This window comes from Nothoprocta perdicaria, unplaced genomic scaffold, assembly GCF_003342845.1.
Source record: "Nothoprocta perdicaria isolate Ctin4 unplaced genomic scaffold, notPer1 scaffold_108, whole genome shotgun sequence".
Taxonomy (NCBI): domain Eukaryota; kingdom Metazoa; phylum Chordata; class Aves; order Tinamiformes; family Tinamidae; genus Nothoprocta; species Nothoprocta perdicaria.
In genome coordinates, this window is record NW_020454183.1 from 1,249,922 (window position 1) to 1,269,452 (window position 19,531).

At 38.9% G+C, this 19,531-nt stretch overlaps 1 protein-coding gene across 1 annotated transcript; it reads right to left on the bottom strand.

Annotated features, from left to right (window-relative positions):
• Positions 1–2,292: 2,292 nt before the first annotated feature.
• GOLGA5 (golgin A5) lies at positions 2,293–18,531 on the bottom strand. Its single transcript, XM_026046634.1, has 13 exons — positions 18,481–18,531; positions 17,341–17,956; positions 14,529–14,753; positions 13,348–13,567; positions 12,639–12,762; positions 11,619–11,822; positions 11,127–11,297; positions 10,345–10,473; positions 8,401–8,499; positions 6,872–7,097; positions 6,058–6,163; positions 4,907–4,970; positions 2,293–3,530 (listed from the first exon to the last, which is right to left on the bottom strand). Exons 2-13 carry the CDS (start codon positions 17,903–17,905, stop codon positions 3,450–3,452), a joined length of 2,214 nt encoding a protein of 737 aa, XP_025902419.1. The 5' UTR covers positions 17,906–17,956; positions 18,481–18,531; the 3' UTR covers positions 2,293–3,449.
• Between the last annotated feature and the right edge of the window lie 1,000 nt (positions 18,532–19,531).

Genomic DNA, 19,531 nt, shown 5'->3' on the forward strand with positions numbered 1-19,531 from the left:
AAGTTTTATTAGACCAGTTACCTCTTCAAATGTAAGAAATCCCATTTACCCATAGGATTGAGGGACAATAGGAATGAGACCAGATTAGGAATGAGACTGGTTTAGAAACTGCCCTCCCCAAGCTCACCGCAGGCCTGTTCTTGCCTCCAGGCTTGGCTTCAGCCAGCTCTCCAGCTTGCCCTGATTCAGCAACCCAGTGCACAGAGGTTTCCTCGGCACCCCACGTCGGAAGGCTGGCCGGGTGCTCCTGAGCGAGCTCTCTCCGTCGGAGCAGCCGCGTCTGCTCTCCCACCGCACCTGCAGCAGCTCTGCCAGCTCCTCTCCGTGAGCCAACGCAGAAGGGAGTGTTCTGCTCTGAGCATACACACAAACTGAGCACCAATGGAAGAAATCACATCCTACCTGCCTTTTCTCCATTATTTCTGGGGTCTTTTTTATTCATTCAAGGAATACACACGGTATTTAAACCAGTCCTAGAAGGAAGGAACTGAGAGGACTTTTCAGCTACACAGTAGCCCATGCTGCTTTCAAGAATGTGTGATACTGCAGCTGGAAAAAAATGTGTTTTTCTTTGAATTATAGACATTTATTTCTGGCACTAGATATAGATCCTGTCTTAGATAGATATGACAAGTATTTATGAAACATTAAACAAACAAAACAACCAAAAGCTTAAATCATCATCCAGATCTATGCAGTCAAGTAGTTTAATCATCCTGTAGCAGTCCCTGAATAGGAGTCAGTGCTTGGACTATCCTCCTGTCACTTACGACACAGGCTAAAAGCAGCTTCTTGCTCGCTCCAAAGCCATCTGCTCAGTAAGGCAACCTCACGACACCATTAATAGCCGCCTGTTGAAACTGTCCTTGTGCCACCCCTGACCTGTAGTTGTAGCACACTTGGCAGATCCATGCAGGCGACCTCAGGGACCAAGATTACTAACTTGAGTCAGGAAATGTATTTCATCATTTTACTTGAAATTTGGTGTTTATATTCAGACAGACTCCGTTGGACATCTTGTGTATTCTTGCACTGCATCACGCAGTTTGCTAACACGAATTGCAGGGGGAAGAAAACCAGCATGTTTAAACAAAAGCTTTAAGCTTCTGTAGTGTTGTATATTTAAGTTCTTCGTATTATTTCTTGTGGAGTTCTCAAATAGCTAACTCTAGTAAAAGCTTTTTATGTTATTCTATAAAAGAGCCTGAAAGGTGTTTATGTAAACTGTAAGACAGCCTGAATTGCATTTATTTCCTTGTTCTACGTTACTTTCTCCAGTGAACAGCCCTTTGTCTGGCAAGGAAGCCTAATTCATCATTGGCTTTCTTCAAGACTATTTACTGGGTGAAAACAGCTCCACAGTTTGTTAAAACCGAGGCTTTTAAAATTAAAATATACCCAGCTACTCTTCTCAAAAGGTTATGTACCTCTTCTGTAAGAATAATAAACAGTTAATACATGATTAATACACTTAAGATGACTGAAAAAAAAATGCTGTGCATCATTTCAGGGGGCAAGGATGTGAGAACATAAACATCCCTGCTCTAGAGAGATTGTTCACAGTTCTAAGGCAGTGTATAGATCAACACAAAAAATTCCAGGAATGTAGGAGTGCAATTTAAAGACCAAGGGCAGCAAGAAACTTTTCATGCTTACCTAAGTAGAATTTCTACTAAAGCTAGATGAACAAAAGAGGAACTAAAGAAAAATAATCTATGAGAAAAAGTGCTATAATGATTCTTTTAACTTGTGTAAGGAACAAAACTCAAGCCATCTGTGGGCCTGAAGAGAAGACCTCTACCAAGAGAGAAAGGTGGGGAGGGAGAAGGGAAAAGAAAGAGGCAATAAATGCACAGTTGGTGCGACAGCAGCAAAGCAATGGGGGCTTATACCACTAAAAAGGCTCCCACAGAATTTTCACAGTACATTACAGTTTCCAAAATACAATTCAGTACTTATTTTTTCCTCTCCTTTTTAATGTAGAATCCCTTTTATACACATACATTTATCCAAGGGTCTTTACCTCCTTCTACATCTAGCAGCTCTCATCATGGCTCAACAGTAGCTTTAATATCAAAACAGAAACAGGCAAGAGTAGTTAAGGAAAGTGCAGTAAATATGACAGAAGGTAGGGACACAGCTTATTGTAAATGCTCTCTTTTTTATTTATTTTATCAAAATATTTCAGATTTTACTGCAAGATCTGAATCAGAGCAGCAATACATGTGGCTACTGTAACACTTGGCTGCTGCAGCACTTCTATAGGCATTAGCATGACAGACCATGCATATGACTAAAACTTAATGTGTTCAAGTCACATGAGAACTGAACCATAACCATTAGAGTAGGAGTGACAAATTACTTTTAGTCATCTTCTCATTATTCAGCTTTCAGCACTCCACAAGGCAACAGATTTAAGCATAAGTGACCTTGTATTATTGCACTAATGTACCAAGAATTCATAATTACAGAATGCCACTGTAACACAGAACTATTACAGTAGGTTTGACTGGGCCTCATGGGTTTTATGATGAAGTTTCTTGATAAGTACATTTGGTTAAGTATTTAGACATGAGAGATTTCAGCAGTTGTCACAGATTCTGTATTGAAATAGTATTGAAATAGTATTGACTTTACCTAGAGTTTTAGTAAGTAATTAAATGAATATAAGATCTGCTTAAGACACCTTGAAATGAGAGGTATAAAACAAAATACAATTAAAATACATACATTTCAAGTGCGAAAAAAAAGTTCTGAAAAGCACAAACCATTCTTGCAACCCACTCTCACCCCAATAAAGCTAAAATATCAACCAATAAGTAGGCAATCCCACTATTCAGCTCATAGGGAAGATTTATCTGTTGCATTAAAAGTACAAAGCTAAGAAGAATACATCATGTTTTATTTTTAACCTTATTTACAAAAAGATATTGCACCAATCCATTATCATTTTTTCAGTTTAACATGTTAAGGAAAAGCCTACTATTTACAAAGTTAAAAACAGAAGTGCAAAAGCAGACTGAAAGACATCAGAAATAAAGTTTATTTAAATTCCTAAGTACAGTTTGTTACCTGACTATAGCCCACATCCAGTATGGTCCAAAATAGTTTGTACCATATATATCTGTAACCTCAGAAATTGTTGAATTTCTCTGTAGGTGTAAACCTTATTTCTTTTTATGCTATCAGAAGGCTTATGCAAGTGTAAAGGCTAAGTTTAGCTTAACTTAACAACCGTGTTTCTCCAAAGAGTCATACAGTTTTAGGCAAATTGAAATAGCTACATAGTATTATGTTTGCATTAAAAAGTAGTGATAAGTCAGAGATGACTGTTTCCATTCCTCCTAAACAAGATGAGGAAAGTTTTGCTGACATTTCAGGACTGACCATTTTAAGTACTCTGCTAGCCAGCGTTCTTTCCTTAGCACAGCACATGGTCCTGTCTCAGTCTATCTGCCAGTGGGACCATCATGATGCATTTCTGGAGAGTAGGTAAGTAGAACTATCATGACCCAGAGATGAAGCAATGCCTGGGAAGAAAAGAGAGAGAATTACTTTTAAGCACTGGTTATCATCAATTAAAGCAGTAGTAAATGTGTCACTGTGATCTAAAAAAAGCTTGTCTTGTAGCAACATTATTTATACAGTAAAAGAATCAAGTCTTATTTATAAATGAAGTGCTGAGCCATATTCTGAAAGAAATCCATTTACAGAACAAAAATTTTTATGTAAACAGGAAAAACAATGGAGCTGGCCTCCTACAGATTTATACTTGCTGCCCTGTCCTTCCTTGCATCCCCTAATACTCCAGGCACGCTCTCTGATACCCGGTCTAGCCCACTGAGAGCAGATTAGCTGATCTGTCTGCAGTGACTGATAAGCTGCTGCTCCTGCACCGACTTGCTAATACCAGACAGTGCAAAACAGCCAAGTTCTGCCTGCTTTCTCCTTAACAGGGCTGCTAATTTAAGTCTCTATTCTCTACTGAGGCATTTTCACGAACTTGCTAGGAAAGTTAATTCTCATTCCAATTTGGCTGAAGTGATCCAACTGCTGTAGAAGTTTCTGGGAACTTAACAAGGGAGACAACAGATGAAATACAGAAGCTACATTTCCTTACAAAACAGATTAGTGATAATGACAGGCATTAGTGATTAGTCAATAGTCACAGCCAAGCTTCCAGCTATCCATGACTTCCTGTGCTGAATAAAAACACCTGCTATCGACCGTCTGATATAGGATTCCTGTGCAATCGCCATTCATTTGAGTAGTTTGAGTAGCAGCTTAGGCAGTAAAAATCTTCAGAGTGTTGGTCCTTATTCACATATTGAGAAATCTAAGTCATAAATAGGAAGAAACAGAAGATAAGAACATAAACAGTCCTGTTCCTTCCAGTACTTAACAAGGAGGAAAATGCAATTGCAGAGGAAAGTTGTCGTTTCCTTTATTTACATGTGCCTGTCAGCTTTATATCCTGAAACAGTGTCAGCTATTCCCAGAGATTCTGTTTAGAAGAAATATTATGCCTTCTCAAGGCACATGTTCTCCTTCATTTGAAAGGCTCAGCTAAGGAAGTATTTCCCAGCAGGGCAGACTGCACTTTAATGCTGGTCACTTCAACCGACAGAGGCATCTGCCCTCCCGTGGAAAAGGGAGGAATTTCAAGTCTGCCAATCTCACCTAATTCACATTAGAAACTGTCAACTATTTGGGAGCATCTAGTAAGAAAAACTTGGTACTTTTTCAGCCATTAGAAACATGCAGCCTACTTTAAAAGAGATGCTGAGCTGTTAATTACGTAGCCTTTCACTTTTAAATATAAAATGCTTTTCAATCCCTCATGTATCATACGAAATTGCTGCAGAAATCCCAAATTATCTTCTCACTATAAAGGAAGCTTACTCACCATATAAATGATTACAAAGACTCTTGCTATGGGATACCGCCTTAGGAAGATTCCCAGACGAATGCTATATAAAAGAAAAACAAAATGTTTAAGTTAACACCGGGCAATAAATCCAGTTCCTTTCATTATAGTTAGCACAAACTTAGAAACACCAACTTGCTTTACAGACATGGCTTGCTGCATTTCTGAACTGAATTTTACTTCTTGTAGTCAAGACATTCAATTAGAAAATTCATAATTCAGACCATGTTTGCAGACTGAATTTTTTTCTGCTAATATGCTAGAGTCAGACTTTGCAAAAAAGAGCCAAAACATTTACACCTGTATGGGCATTTTAAAACTAAAAATTTGCCAAATTTTGTGATTCCAGAAACTGTAATGAAAAATAATTTTCAAAGATATTTAAGCAATAAAAACTTTGGATTCCTTTGAAAAAATGGAATGGTTCACTGCTGTTTTTCTTTTCATTAAAGATATGAGTTTTCCAATTCTATTGCTACAGCACTACAAAGTTTACTTTAGAAAGAGATTATGATACTCCAAACTGAAGTTTGGTTATTAAATCACCATGATCCCCAGACACAGAAATGCTACTATCCTTTACAACTGAGAAGTACCATAGAAACACAAAGGACATTTTTTTAAAGATATCCTACTTTTCAAAGATGAAGAAATATTGTTTTTGTTCCCCCTTCCTATTTGATCCAACCTTCGGGAAAAAAAACCATTCATTGACAGTGAACACAGATACTGTGAGAAGAGATCAAAACAAGTGTTTGGCAGATCCAGATATACTTTTGTTTACTAATTTCTAGATCAGATTATCTTTTCTGGAAGGCAAACAGCTGCACTTAGTCAGAACCCAACATCCTGTTGGATGCTTAAACAAAAATTGAAGAATACACAGCATACATTCCAAGCATGTAGGACACTGCCCCAGTGTGCTGTCTGTCACAGAGGTAAAATATTTCTGATATAAGAAAGCACAAAGTACAGGTGATTTTATATATTGTTGTGTTCACTATACCGGTTTATTGCCTCCCCCTTTCCCACCCACCCTCCTTTTGACACAAACAATTCAAAAGAGAAGCTCTACCACCTAGAAAAGAAGTCCAGTAACAAATAAGGGCATTTCATTAGGAAAGTCTTACCTAAATTGATCTATGCTACTGGCAGCTTTGCGAACTCTTCCGTACATTCCTGCCATATTAGTATCCATGTCATTAAAAAGGACAGGAACGTTCCGCATACGAGTGCCTATTTAAAACCAAACCAAAACAAAAAGCTCTTTAGTGTAAAATCAGTTGTTACCCAACTAAAACAAATTGATAGTGCACAACCTGAAGATATACATGAGTAACACAAAATTTGAAATTCATCCGATTTGAAGATTTTGTTGAGGATAACAGAATATGATGCAAGGATTGGATTATTAACAAAAATAAAACCAAGTCCAATGTATCCTGAACTAAGTTTAAATTTGTTTCAATTTACTAGAGGGACATCATGATATTCAAAACTATTAAGTAAAAAACATAGTAGTTTTGGCTTTTTTTTTTTTGTCAATTCTTAAGTCTCTAAAACAGTGATTTTGATTGTGCAAGTAAACTTAAATTTACTGAATTTAGCAAAAATTATACTCTAATTTAAATTTTGCTAGTTCTTCATAAGGAAGCAAACAGAAGTCTGGGCTGTTGGTTTTTAAAACAAAGCACAATTAACCAAGACATATAAAGGCAGTTACCACATACAGTAGAAAATTTGACTGCAAAAAGTAACATTATAAAGACTTATAAATTGCTGAGGTTTTCCCAGTAACACTGGATTAACTCTGCACAGTATGGACACATCAATGTCTGCAGAACCATGTATTTTCAGGACTTTTTATCCTTACAAACTCAAGGCATTAGGGAAAATAGAAGCTTTAACTGCATAAAGGACAGTTCTAAGTATTTCCATATTTACCTTCAGAACCATCAACTCCTGCCATGTTAATGGAAGGTCCATTAGTACTCGTGCCTTGGATTGCCTTAAGCTGTTGTTCAAGTCGTTCCAGTTGATAAACAAGAGAGTTTTTCTCTGTGCTCAGGCTCTCTAACATGGTCTGCTTCTGAATAAGTGTTTCTGTCAGCTGATGAAGCCGATTCTCTAATTCTGTCTGACTGCTACTACTTAGAGCCTTGTTTGTGAGCTTAAAAGAAAATAGAGTATTTTAAAAATCTGACCAACACAACAATATTACAAAACTGGTATGTTCAAAAAAAAACTTAAAAAAGCAAACAAAAAGAATAGTTAATACATTTCAGAACCTTTATTGGGTAACATGACCAAAACCATTACCAATGAGCACAATAAAGACAAAAGCCTGTCTCAACAGTTGCTAAAACAAGACTTTATGTCAAACAAAAAAGTACTAAGAAAAAATGGACTAGGACAACCACCTCAAGCTGCAGGAAGGATTAAAACAGCATGGATCACACTGTCCAATTTACACAAAACATTTAAAGCAAATGGGAATCTTGAGCTCAGTAATATGTGCAGCAACGCATCTATTTGATACAATGCAACACCAGAGCCACCTATTGCACCTTACATCAAAATAATGCAGCTTTAATAATGAGACAATGAAACCAGCAGCAGCGAGACAATATAAATACAGGGATGCAATGGATCAGGGCTGGTAGGAAGTAGTCCTGAAGGACTGCCACTGCCCGGGGAAAAAAAAAAATGCTCCCTGATATGTTTGGGAATTCTGCATTGCAATGCAAGCAGCTTTCAAATTCCCTAGCACCGTATCTGCACGGCTGATCATAGCTGGCTCTAGACCATCAATTTCTTCAAACGTAGCCTATTTTTTATCACGCTGTCTTAGATAATTTACATAAAATGAAACTGATGCCTTTTTGCTGGCAAGAGAGTCTTTGGGGCTGCCAGGATCAAGACTCCAAACCAGATTTGACCAATTCAACAAAAATATGCCCACAAATCCATTAGGTAGCCTTATATTCTTTATCATCAATATATACAACTGTGAATGCTGAGGGAACACCTGGGAAAGGGAGTGAAGAAAGTGGCCTGGCTAACACACTGAGATAGCACACTGGGCTAGAAGGATCACTAATCCGAGTCAGCAAAAAGCCTAGTGTTCTTATATCTAATTAAAAGGATCTTTGCAGAAATAGTTATGTGCCATTAAAACACTCTTTCATTTTCAAAAAGAAAAACTGCAACAGAGTACCTGCCTACTAAATACAGTTTGGCTACACATTGCCTTTGTCAAAGAGAAAAGCAGAGGCAACTATAAAAATAAGTCTCTATATCTCTTCACTGTTCCCTTCCTGCATTCTTCTCTAAACTGTGCTCTGTATTCAAAGTACATTGTAGCCCATTAGTAGAAGAATGATGTTTTTCTTGCTTTTAAATCATACTAATAGCTTTTATTCTGAACCATAAAAGTGTTCATGTTTACAGTTCATTTTCTATACAGACAGCACCTGATTCCTGAGCTTCTGAATTTCTTCCTCTCTGTCTTTTATTCTGCTTTGCAAAGTATTTTTTGTTCGATACAGTTCTTCCTCGGTGTAATGGAGTTCCTATGAAAATGATCACAATCACAAATAAAAAACTTAGCTATGTATGTATTTTGAGAGACATTCTGCTATCTAGCGTTTCGTGCTAGAGAAGCAGACAATAAACACAATCAAATATAAACTGAAATTTAATCTGAGATAGAAGTGTCTGATTTTTAGATGCTACAAGAGGGGAGAAAATTGGAAAACTGAGTATAAAGGCAGAACCCCCAAAACTACCCAATTCTTGTGAAGACTGACCTAACGCAAACATTAATCCCAACTAGCTTATTGTGTAGCCACACAATTTCTTTGGAAGCACGATTCATCTTCTTTGATGATGAAGATGTCAACGATAGAACATAAACAGTCAGGTAATACTTTTGGGGAGTCACGATCCCTAAAATAATCTCATTAATGCAAGATAATCTTATTAAGCTTTTGAAAAACTCGTGCAGCTATTTTTAATTCTGTGTAATGTGCATGACAGGGATTTTCCTTTACAGTTTAGAGTTAACAGGATAAGAGGGTGGAAGCAAAAGGAATATTAGCATTAGGCCACTGAGTGAACAGCAAATCTAACCATACCTCTTGCTATCCTCATGACTTAGCAGTTATTTTAGTTCCTATCTAATGGTCTGCCATGATAATTTTCAGATCATTGCTACCATTTCAGCTATCAGCTGCCACAGCAACCAGACAAATCATATATACAAGAAATAATACCTCTACTTATTTTCAGTCTCAGAAACCTTATAGCAATAACTGTAGGTACAGGCTCCCGCAAGGAAAAAAACACACCTGCATTAAATATCAATGCACACAATTACTTTAAAAGCATATGCACATTTGAATAAGTAAAGGAAAATTTCATTTTAATATAATCGATAATATCTATCTCCTCCTGCTTTTTTTTTGTAGCTTCACCTCACTTTTTTATATGCGGCATTGACTTAAAATGCGCTCCTCAAAAGCACAGAGGTAACAAGATACAACCTACCATCTGCTTTGATATAATAAACAATAGCTCTCCATCAAGAGCAGACTTTGACTTCTGCCTTTTAATTAGTTCAAGCCGCTAGCATCTCATTAAAATGTAATTTCTGAAAGGACAGATAATCCTGTAAGATAAGTTGTTCCCAGCAGGTACAGTCCACTCTTTTGCTTTCTTCATTATTAATTCTCTTTTACATGAGCGTCTTTTTTTACAGAGGAAATTTTCATTCAGGTGCAAAGCACTGGTCTGATTACTACCAAAGAATTAGGTTGTTTATAAAAAAATGAGTGTTTGTTTTTACACTTTTTAGCACAAACTGTTGAAATCAAAAGGGAGTTTGCTTAAAAAAATAAATGCAATGAAGCTTAGTAATATCATTTTATTATCAGTTTGTCTTGTTTGGATTGGGGGATAAGAGGATTGAAAAAATATCTCCACATTGTTATACTGTAATGCCATATTTTAAAACTAAATTCTATTTAATTATTAACTGAACGAAGTTCCATAGTATTTTTGGTATTTAACTTCCTTGATATAAGTGTTAATCTCTTGTCTTAATGTTGATATATTGTTTGACTAGTTCCCTGACAAATAAGGTTTAAGATCATGCTCCGTCCCAAGTATTCCTGAGAGTTTTTATTATTTTAATAATAAATAAAACTCCATTCATGAGGAATGTTTAGTAGGCCTTTTCCATTGCTTACTAATGGTTGACCTGACAATGTTCACTAACCTTTCGGTGAATTCTTTTGAATATTGTGGAAAAAATAAGTCTTAACACTGTATAAAATACTTTTGTTATGCCAAACACTTTACCGATGACACTACATGGACCTAAAAAAAAGACTAATGAGCTCTTAGAAACTGCTTACCTGTTTCTGTCGTTCTAGTTCAGCTTCTGCCTCCTGCTTGGCCATTTTATGTGTGGCTATTTGCTCCTGCAGATCTCGAAGTTGTTCTCTTGCTGACTCAGCCTCACTTACCTGCTGAGTCTCCATATCCTGAAACAGACAGAAATGTTACCACTTCACTAACAAAAACCAGTGTGGTCTATTATGGACAACAGCCAAAAGTTACATCTGTAGCACTGTTTCCACAGGAAGGTCAAGATAAGTGACATGACATTTGGGCAATTTCGATATATAATATTTTTATTAACATATAGAAATAGGAAATTTTAAACTGCATTTTGTAAACCTAGAGAAGTCTCCAATTGATCACCTTTTCCTTCTTATTGTACACAGGCTAAAACTGTGTAGAAAGTAGAGCTTGCGTGTGAATGCTGGGCTGAGCCAATTATGGGAGCAGATGACAGAGACTGCAGCTGCTTCACGGATTAGGAGGCAGCCTTTGCAGGAAGGGACAAGCGTGAGCTATACAGAAACCATCAGGCTTGTCTGGAAAGAAAACTTTGACAAAAGGATCAAACAGTAATGAGGGAAAAGAGAAGCAGTGCATATACAATTTCTCTCACCATCCCAGGCCCAGCTGATGTAGTGAGGAAATTGGCATCTAGAAGTGCTTGTCCCACCCTGAGCAAAAAGCTTGTTTCAATGGTACATCAAATAAGTATTAGAAGAAACAACCCTAAAATACAACCAAGCAGCCTTTCCTCAGCACATGTCTAAATACATCTATCCATAATCACACCTACCTGCAACTCTGTTCTGAGCTGCTGTATTTGCCCCATTAGCTTTTGCATCTCTTCTTTCTGAGTGTCTCGCTCGTGTTTCAGTTCTTCTAGTTCCACTGTGCTTGCAGTATGGTTATCCAGACCTTCAATTCCTGAGCCTTCTTTCAGGCTGTTGATAAGCTTTTCCTTAGACTAAAACAGAAAGTCAATACGTTTTTATGGCAGTATTTAATAAGTGATCAACTTCGAATCTGTCAAAGTAACTTTGCTCTAAAGTCCGAAGACAACATGCTACAGACACACAGGGAAACTACTGCTTTACCTCTTTTTATCCAAATAAGTAGTATACAGAATTTAAGATCAAAATGCTTCCTATTGACTTCCTTAACTTCCTACATGTCATGCAATATATTACTGCTCTCATGAAAAAGTTAAAATTACAAAAATTATATGTAATATAGTGTGTTCAAAAGCTAAACACATACAAATTAATTTCTTTACCGTAGTACCTACCTGGAGTATGCGAGTAGCTTTCTGTTTATAGTCTGTCAGTTCTTGTTTTGCAGATTCTAGCTGGGTTTTAGTTATTTTGACTTGCTGTTGAAGTTCATCAGCTCGCCTCTTTTCATCTAAGTATTTTCTTTCTGCCACAGTAATCCCCTCTGCCAAGTTCTGGCGTTCAGCTTCCATTTTACTTAGACGAGCTGCAAACTCATTCTAGTAGCAATAAAAGAAAACAAAAACAAAAAGCATTAAAAAAAAAAAAAAAAAAAAAAAAAAAAAAAAAAAAAAAAAAAAAAAAAAAAAAAAAAAAAAAAAAAAAAGAAGCAACTATACAACAAACAATACCCTGTCTGCCACCTCCACCTTAAAGATACGTTAGTGCTTTCTGTGAGGAAAGTAGTCCTGGTAGTTTACCAATTTTACCTATTCAGCAGGTACTTAAGTAAAAATGTCTGTCTTTACTTCATCATACATTTAAGTATCTATACAGTAAACAAAAAGCAACCCTTCCTTCAGAGCTTTAGATTGCCATATTTAAACATAACTAGAAAGAAAAAAATGCCAACAACAATTTTCCAAGATTGAATTAAACATAACTAAGGCCAGGTCAACTGTGGAATGCAAACAGGTTTCTAGCAATAAATGCCCACATTTACTGTAACTATAATCATCCTGCTTAGCATTATTAAGATTACATATTAGTGTGTGGAGAGGAAAACCACTTGTCATGGAAAATTAAATTGATGACTAACCTATATTTTCAAAAAATAATTTTATCATAGAAATAGTTAAAAAGCAGTAAAAATTTCAGCATTACATCTCAAAAAAACCTTTTAATCACAAAGCCTGCAAAAAATATAATTAAAAATTTAAGTGATTTTGTAAACATATCTAGTGCAACAGAAAACATCCTACCAAGCCCTTACTAACTTGAGCAGAAAGTGAGGTCAAGGAGAAGAGAGAGTAGTTAGAAGCATAGATCTCATCTCAAAAGCAGATTACGAGTCTGCCTTAGATTTCATGTCTAACCTGCATCTGTTTGTAACTTTCTTGCTCTCGCTTCAACGTGGAGTCTGCATCACGCAGCCTCTCTTGAAGAGTCTGAAGGGCCTGATTTTGCAAACTGCTCCCTTCACTGTGGTCTTGTATTATCCTGAAAGAGTGACACAGACATTAATTGATAGAAAGAAACCCAGCGTGCTTTTTCAGGTAGAAACTTTTAAGCCTGGCCTGCCTGCTTTTAAGCCTGGCCTCGAAAATTTTCTCAACTAATTGAGTATTGTTGGCTACAGACAGGATGTCTGCAGCTAGTGACACATGCAGTCCCTCCCTGTCCTATACACTCATATCCCACTGCAGATACATATTCCAACTCTGAGATTAATGCAAAAGGGTCTCTACATTCGTGAACAGGTGAACATATTTTTCAAGACAGAAACATTAATCCCAAAGCCTTCAGTTTCAGGCCTCAGTTTAAAGAAATACTTCATACAAAATGCATTTCAATAATCAGGTGACAATTGCCCTTATTGAATAGACATTGCCCTGTTCCCACTGTCAGCTATGCTGTAATACGTTCAGAGCAAATTTTAACGATATTTTAGTTCACGTCCAACAAAAAACATACCCAACCAAACTAAAAAAAGCACACACTTTTTCACTTTTCCATTTTTCTTCTCTCTATGCTTTCTATCCTGAGATTCCAAACTATTTCTCTTTGGAATGACTTATGAAATACCGTGATTTTTCACTCTGCAGTGCTTCCAAGGCTTCTGTCCGACTACTTAAGAGCTGATCAGCTTCTTGCAGCCGCACTTTTAGCACCGCTAGCTGGGAATCCTTGGCACCAACAGCTTCTGTGAGATCATCAACTCGAGCTTGAAGTTCTCTCACCATCCTATCACTCTTCAAATGGTCAACACTCCACTTCTCGACCCTCTCCCGGGATTTGTTTAATTCTACAAGGCAAAAAGGTTTCTTAGAAGATTTTAAAAGCAGACGTTACAGGATGTTTTAAGTGGTCAGGTGTAATATATCATATTCCATAATGAAAAAATAAATGTAACAAATTGGTATCTCAAAGTTTTCACATTACTTGAAGGAGGAACAAATGCCAGAATCCAGATGCCAAAGCACAATTCATAGAATTTTCCATGTGATCTCAAAACAGACATTTTCATTCTATCTTAGACAACAAGTGTTGCTTGCCCCATTCCTCCTCATGGCCCACTATTGAATAGCCCTGTGAGAGCAAGTATTTGGAAAGCTCTGCATAAAGCATCTACTGCATGTCACTAGCAAGCTGAAAATAAACATGAAAAAATGGTGAGTAGAAAAAATATAACAGTGCTAACCAACACCTGAAAAATACCTGAGGCTTTTTTCTTTAAGCAAAGATTATATATCAGCCTTCAATGAAAATTAAAATTCTTTGGTCACACAAATACTTCAAAAAAAATGCCGTCATCCTTTTCTGGATCCAACAGCAGCAATTTAACAAATTTAAATGATTATTTAAAGGTTTTCATGCATTCACTCCCCTCCTCCCCCTTTCATGCGTTATTTCATTTGGCTTTGAGTAAACTAGTAAAATCCAATAAATAGTAAAGATCAGTTTTTGTACATCAGAGATGATTGCCTACAGCTTAGAAAGTAGTCAAGTTTCAGGTATTTCAAGGAGTTAACACATATAAAATTACTATTTTGCAGTATCCTTTAAAAAGCATGAAAAATATTTTAATATTGTTCACCTTCACTACTTTGTTTTATTAAGATACAAAATTTGGAAAAAAAATTGACTACATATGCTATTAGACAGATTTTATTCTAAATTTTAAAAACTGACACAGAAGTAACATTATTTTCTATTTCACTAACATTTTGGTACCATTTTCAAGTTTAATTTCCAAACTGCAGTACCTTCTTGTGTTTCTTTGGATCTCTGAATTAACGAAGCCATTTCTTGATTTAAAGATTGAACTTCATTCCGCAGCAGCTGATTCTCCAGTCGAAGATTGGAGAGCTCATGAGGTCTGAAACCATCGGTGGCTGAAAGGCCAGGATTAGTTACTGCACTTGGTGATGAGTCTTTTGCACTATCTGCCACTTGTGCTCCCAATCCAGAATCTGAACTGTCTGGAGTCTCTGTACAAAAAGATGCAAGTGAGAACTAATAACTGCTAGTCTTTCAGTTTGCAGCAAATCCATGTCCTGCCACAGGGATTAAACTCATTTAATATTCTAAAAGTCAAAATAAAAACCAGCTTATAGTGAAATGCAACATGGAGTTGCCTCTCAAAAACTAAAAATACATACTGTACCTAAACATCATGCAGTACCTTTGTTAATCCAGTAAGACAGTCATGTAAATTACAAAAAAATCTTATTAATGTTAATAATGTTATTTTTCATGATAGGGAGCCTAGAGAAGGTGACAGAGTAACTGAAGATATGCAAAACAGAGAGCAACTAAGGCAGTTTCCAGTACAATTTCATTCCGTTTTTCCATTACAATTTGGATTTCAAGCAAATATTCCTTGTAATTTCAATATCAACCTGCAAAATCAGCCTCAGTGCAGTATGTTTTAATTTTTGAGGTGCTTTTTAAAAGACTTTTTAACATAAAACATCCTCTTACTGATCATTCTGCATCAAACAAGGATTCTCTAGAAAAAAACAAAAAGCACTTTTACTGTTAAAAAAAAAAAAGACTAGTGACTTCATGCAGGATGCTACAATACGATATTTCCTTTCTTGAACGATAAAAATATGAGGTACAGTTACTCTGTTAAACTATTCAAAACAAGAGAAACTGTAGTTCTCAGGATTATGGAAATCAAAATAGAGTCTCTTTTCTGGCTTAGAACATCAGTAAGGACCGAAGGGACCTAGTGGCAGTGCTCGGAACAGGAGCTCCCTGCAGGCTGGGGCCAGGCCCTGCCCTTCCCAACACGCAGGGCGCCCTGGGCTGCTGCCCACCCCAGCAGTCCCAGTTCCAACATCCAGCCAGCTGGGAGAAGCTCTGCACCAGGTCAATATAAAACAGTGCAGCATGCAATGAGTGAATGAGCAACTGAAATTCAATGAAAATTCATGGGAACAGACTGAAATAATTCCAAAGCGAGATCCCAGTTTGGCTGTCACTGTTATTTAATTGACCTTGTGATTACTAACCCACAAGCTCCACCTTCCTTGTTACCATTGCAACAGTTCACATTACCCAGTGTCCAGAGAGCTGGGACAGGCTGCTAATCTGCAACAACGAGATTTCAACAAGGTGGCAGCAAGATTTGAGACTTTTTTTCTCCTCAAATTCATCATCCCATTTAAGTGGCTTTAAGAAATGCCATTCTCTTCCTTTTAATTCAATTGAATTCAATTTTAATTTAATTTTCAAATCATAAGTTATCTGCATCTGCCTGAAAACCTCAGGAGACTAGCAAAACTTAAAGAGCAAGAAATTAGCCATCTACAACACCAGTTATACCCACGGCAATGTACAGTGTTGTTTAGCTATAGATAAAAGCAATTGGCAATCATAAGCTATTTCGATAGAAGTTATACAGGACATTTAGAAGACAGGTGTGTATTTCATTTTTGAAACTAGTGTCCTTAAACTTCATGTTAAAATCTGTGTGCTTCCTTATTTATCAGCTCCGAGATGCAAACTCTGCTCAAAAATTCTGAGAAGCAAATTCCATATACCTCACAGAACAAGCAGTACCCAGGATTAAAATATTTGACTTATTATTAAACATCATTGAAAGAGTTACAGACCTGGCAACACAAAAATACTCCTATCTTTAGAAATAATCCCTTAATACTTTTAAATGTTTTCACTGTAGTTAATACAATAACTCAAAAACACTTTACACATTTGAAGTACTGAACAAATATTAAAGCATTCTAACTACATTATTAGCAAACGATATGAACGCTTGCTTCTAAGTTCCTCTGCAAAGTGGCAAAGCAACTCTAGGAATAAAGGACAGGCACGAGAGCCAGATACAGAACACACCATTTCCTGACTTCTCAGCCATGTTATCCTCAATTTAAATTTGAAAATAGTTTCAGCGTTTGATTAATAGTTCTCGTGTGGTCTGTGAGCTATTTCAGGAATTTGCTCTTAGGCTGAAGGAGTGAATTATTTTGGATGAATCTGAGGGCCTCATTTATCCATCTCTCTCGCACGTGTAGCTCTACGTCAGCATATCCACATTCAAGCTCCCACTCTGCGGGAGAAGCTTGACAGTTCCCCATCTCTCATAGTTTTTTTTTTTTAAAAAAAAAAAAACATTATAAAGGAAAGAAAAACATCATCTCCCTTAGTGTATGGGGCAAAAGCCAGTATCATCTGGCAGTCAGTGCAAGCCACTCACAGCCCTACATGGAAACAGTGAGTTCCCAAGTGACAGCACAAATGCAGCAGCACCAGAACACATGTTTGTAAGCGAGGATGTATGGAATGCTGATACATACAGGTCACAGCTCAGGGAAGGCAAAGTGAGCAGTGGCAATGTGGAGCTGTAAGAGTAGAAAGGATTCAGATATTAAGGCTGTTCAGCTTGCAAGTAAGCATGAGACTTGCCAAAAAATACTAAGCCACCTGCTGCACTCCAGACATCTGAAATATTATTGCTGCTAGATATTACATTAAGTTGCAGTAAAACCATTACCCTCCCCAGCCAACCTTGTATTTCAAGTATCTCTAGATTCAAGACTATTTATCTACCGTTGCCTTGACTCCTGATGGAATTATCTTCAGTAGCTTTTGCACTCTGTGTACTAGCACACACCGAACTAACACTTGAAGTCCGAGAGTGATTTTGAAGAACAGCTGCCTTGCTCTTCTCTTTCTTAGAGTCTATCTTTCCACCGGGCTCTTTTTCAGAGCTGTTGAGAAAATCAAATAGCAACTCATCATCAGGTTCAGACTTTTTTTTTCTCACAAATTGTGAGGAAGGTCTGGGTGTGGAAACACCTTCAACGGGAGAAGCAGCCTCCAAAGACGTCCTACGGGCTGGTTTAACATTTGCAGTTCCTGCTAGGATTGTAGCTTTTTGATGTTTAATATTGTCAGCTGCTGAAGAGATGTAGGCTGCTTTGGATGAAGTCTGATACTTTGTTTCTCCAGCCTGCTTGTGCAGTTCAGAGTATTCACTGGCAGAGTCTATGTTCTTAACATCATATACTGAAGCACTTGATGTGTCTTTTTTGTTCAGGGCTGATGCAGCTCCTTGATCAACTCTGTTGAGGAGATCCTCTGCCTTTCCAGCAAGATCCACAAGCCAAGACATGGTGGATGGCTGTCGGTAAGCTCTACAGAATTAAAGCTCCAGGCACATGTGCTGCAAAAGATGGAGAACACTCAGAAACCAGTTGCTGGGACGGTATTTGCTGCCTGCAGAACAGCTGTGCTAACCTGTTACAGCTGCAATGACATTCAAGCTTTGTTCTACTTGCTTCATGCTTCTGCGCTTAACATAAGGAATAGAATCAAGCTAAATCTAATCAGTTTCTTAAGAAAACACACATCAGGCCCTGGTATCTGTTCCCGGCACCAGAAGCTGCAACCGGGTGTCCTGCCTGCTTGCCAGTCTGCAGCGACCACAAAAAAACAGGCGCACTGGCACCTGACAAAACCAAGGCTAGAAGAAAACGGACAGACGCTTAGCACGGGAATAGACACAGAAATGAAGGAAAAATTAAAAAAGGCAGTTTGTCTGTCCTGCCCGTCCCAACCTGGCGGCCCGGCCGGGGCTTCCTCCCACACAACCCCCGCGGCCGCTCCCCCGCGGCCGCTCCCCCGGGCCCGCCGCCCGGACCCCCCGCGGGCCCCCCCCGGCCCTGCCGCTCGCCGCCGCAGCCTCACCTGCTCCCCGGGAGGGCCGCGGCAGCCGGGAGGGCCCCGGGGCCGCTCACACGGCGGAGCCCCCAGCGGCCATGGCGGCGCGGCCCCCTCTCCCCACTTCCGGCAGACGTGGCCGAGTTCCGGAGCGGCGCCCGGCTGATGGCGTCAGGCAGCGCGACGTCACGTCACCCACGTCACGCCCCTCTGGCCGGGTGGGGGCGAGGCGCCCCGGGGCCCCGCCCCCGCGCTGAAGCCCCGCCCCGAGGCGGGACCACGGGCAGCGAGGAGGGCGGGGCCGCGGACCCCGCCTTGCGCCTCGGCCCCGCCCATATCCCCGCCCCCTGCCCACGTCCCGCCCCCTGCCCGGCGGCCGTTGGAAGGGGGGGGCGCCGCGCGGGCCCCCTCGGCGGGAAGGGACGGGGAGCAGGGCAGGGACAGGGAGAGGGATGGGAATGGGGACAGGGACTGGGACGAGGGCAGGGGCCGGGAGCGGCTCCTGGCCGCCGCGGGCAGGGGGAGCTGCGGCTTGTGGAACCAACGGTAGCGCCCTCGAGGCTCTCCCGGCACCTTTTCCTGCCGAAAATGCTCGACAGATGCTGTGGGGCGGCGGCGACCCGCCTGCGGGGAACCGGCCGACGTGCTGAGGTCGCCCGGCATTTGTTTTTAAAAAAGATGCATGTGACATGAGGTAGCACGAGCGCAACTAGTCTTGGAGGAGCCGTTGGTCATAGAAATCACCTCAACCTCCCCATAAAATAAGACAGTTCTGAAAGAAGGTCATTTTATTAGGAGCATGGGAGTGGGAAAGTTTAGTTTATTTAAAAACAGAGCAAAGCTTTTATTTATTTATATATACATATTTTTATATATTTTTAATATATTCTGACTTTCTGGTCAGAAAATACATTCTATTTCACACTTTCAAATTTCTAATGTTTGGGAAAAAAAAAAAAGAAACATTGCACCTAACTATAATCTCCAATATTCTGTTTCACAGCACCATTAATAGTGATATTCCCATTACTATTAATAGTGATATTCTCCATTTAGGGATTTCTGTTTCATTGAATGG

Bases quoted from the DNA above. Each gene is read 5' to 3' on its own strand.
- GOLGA5 (XM_026046634.1), bottom strand. From the start codon at position 17,905: ATGTCTTGGCTTGTGGATCTTGCTGGAAAGGCAGAGGATCTCCTCAAC. The intron at 13,568-14,528 runs GTACTGCAGTTT...TTTGCCTTGTAG, and splicing joins ATCCAAAGAAACACAAGAAG to AATTAAACAAATCCCGGGAG. The intron at 8,500-10,344 runs GTAAGCAGTTTC...TCATTTTCATAG, and splicing joins AACTAGAACGACAGAAACAG to GAACTCCATTACACCGAGGA.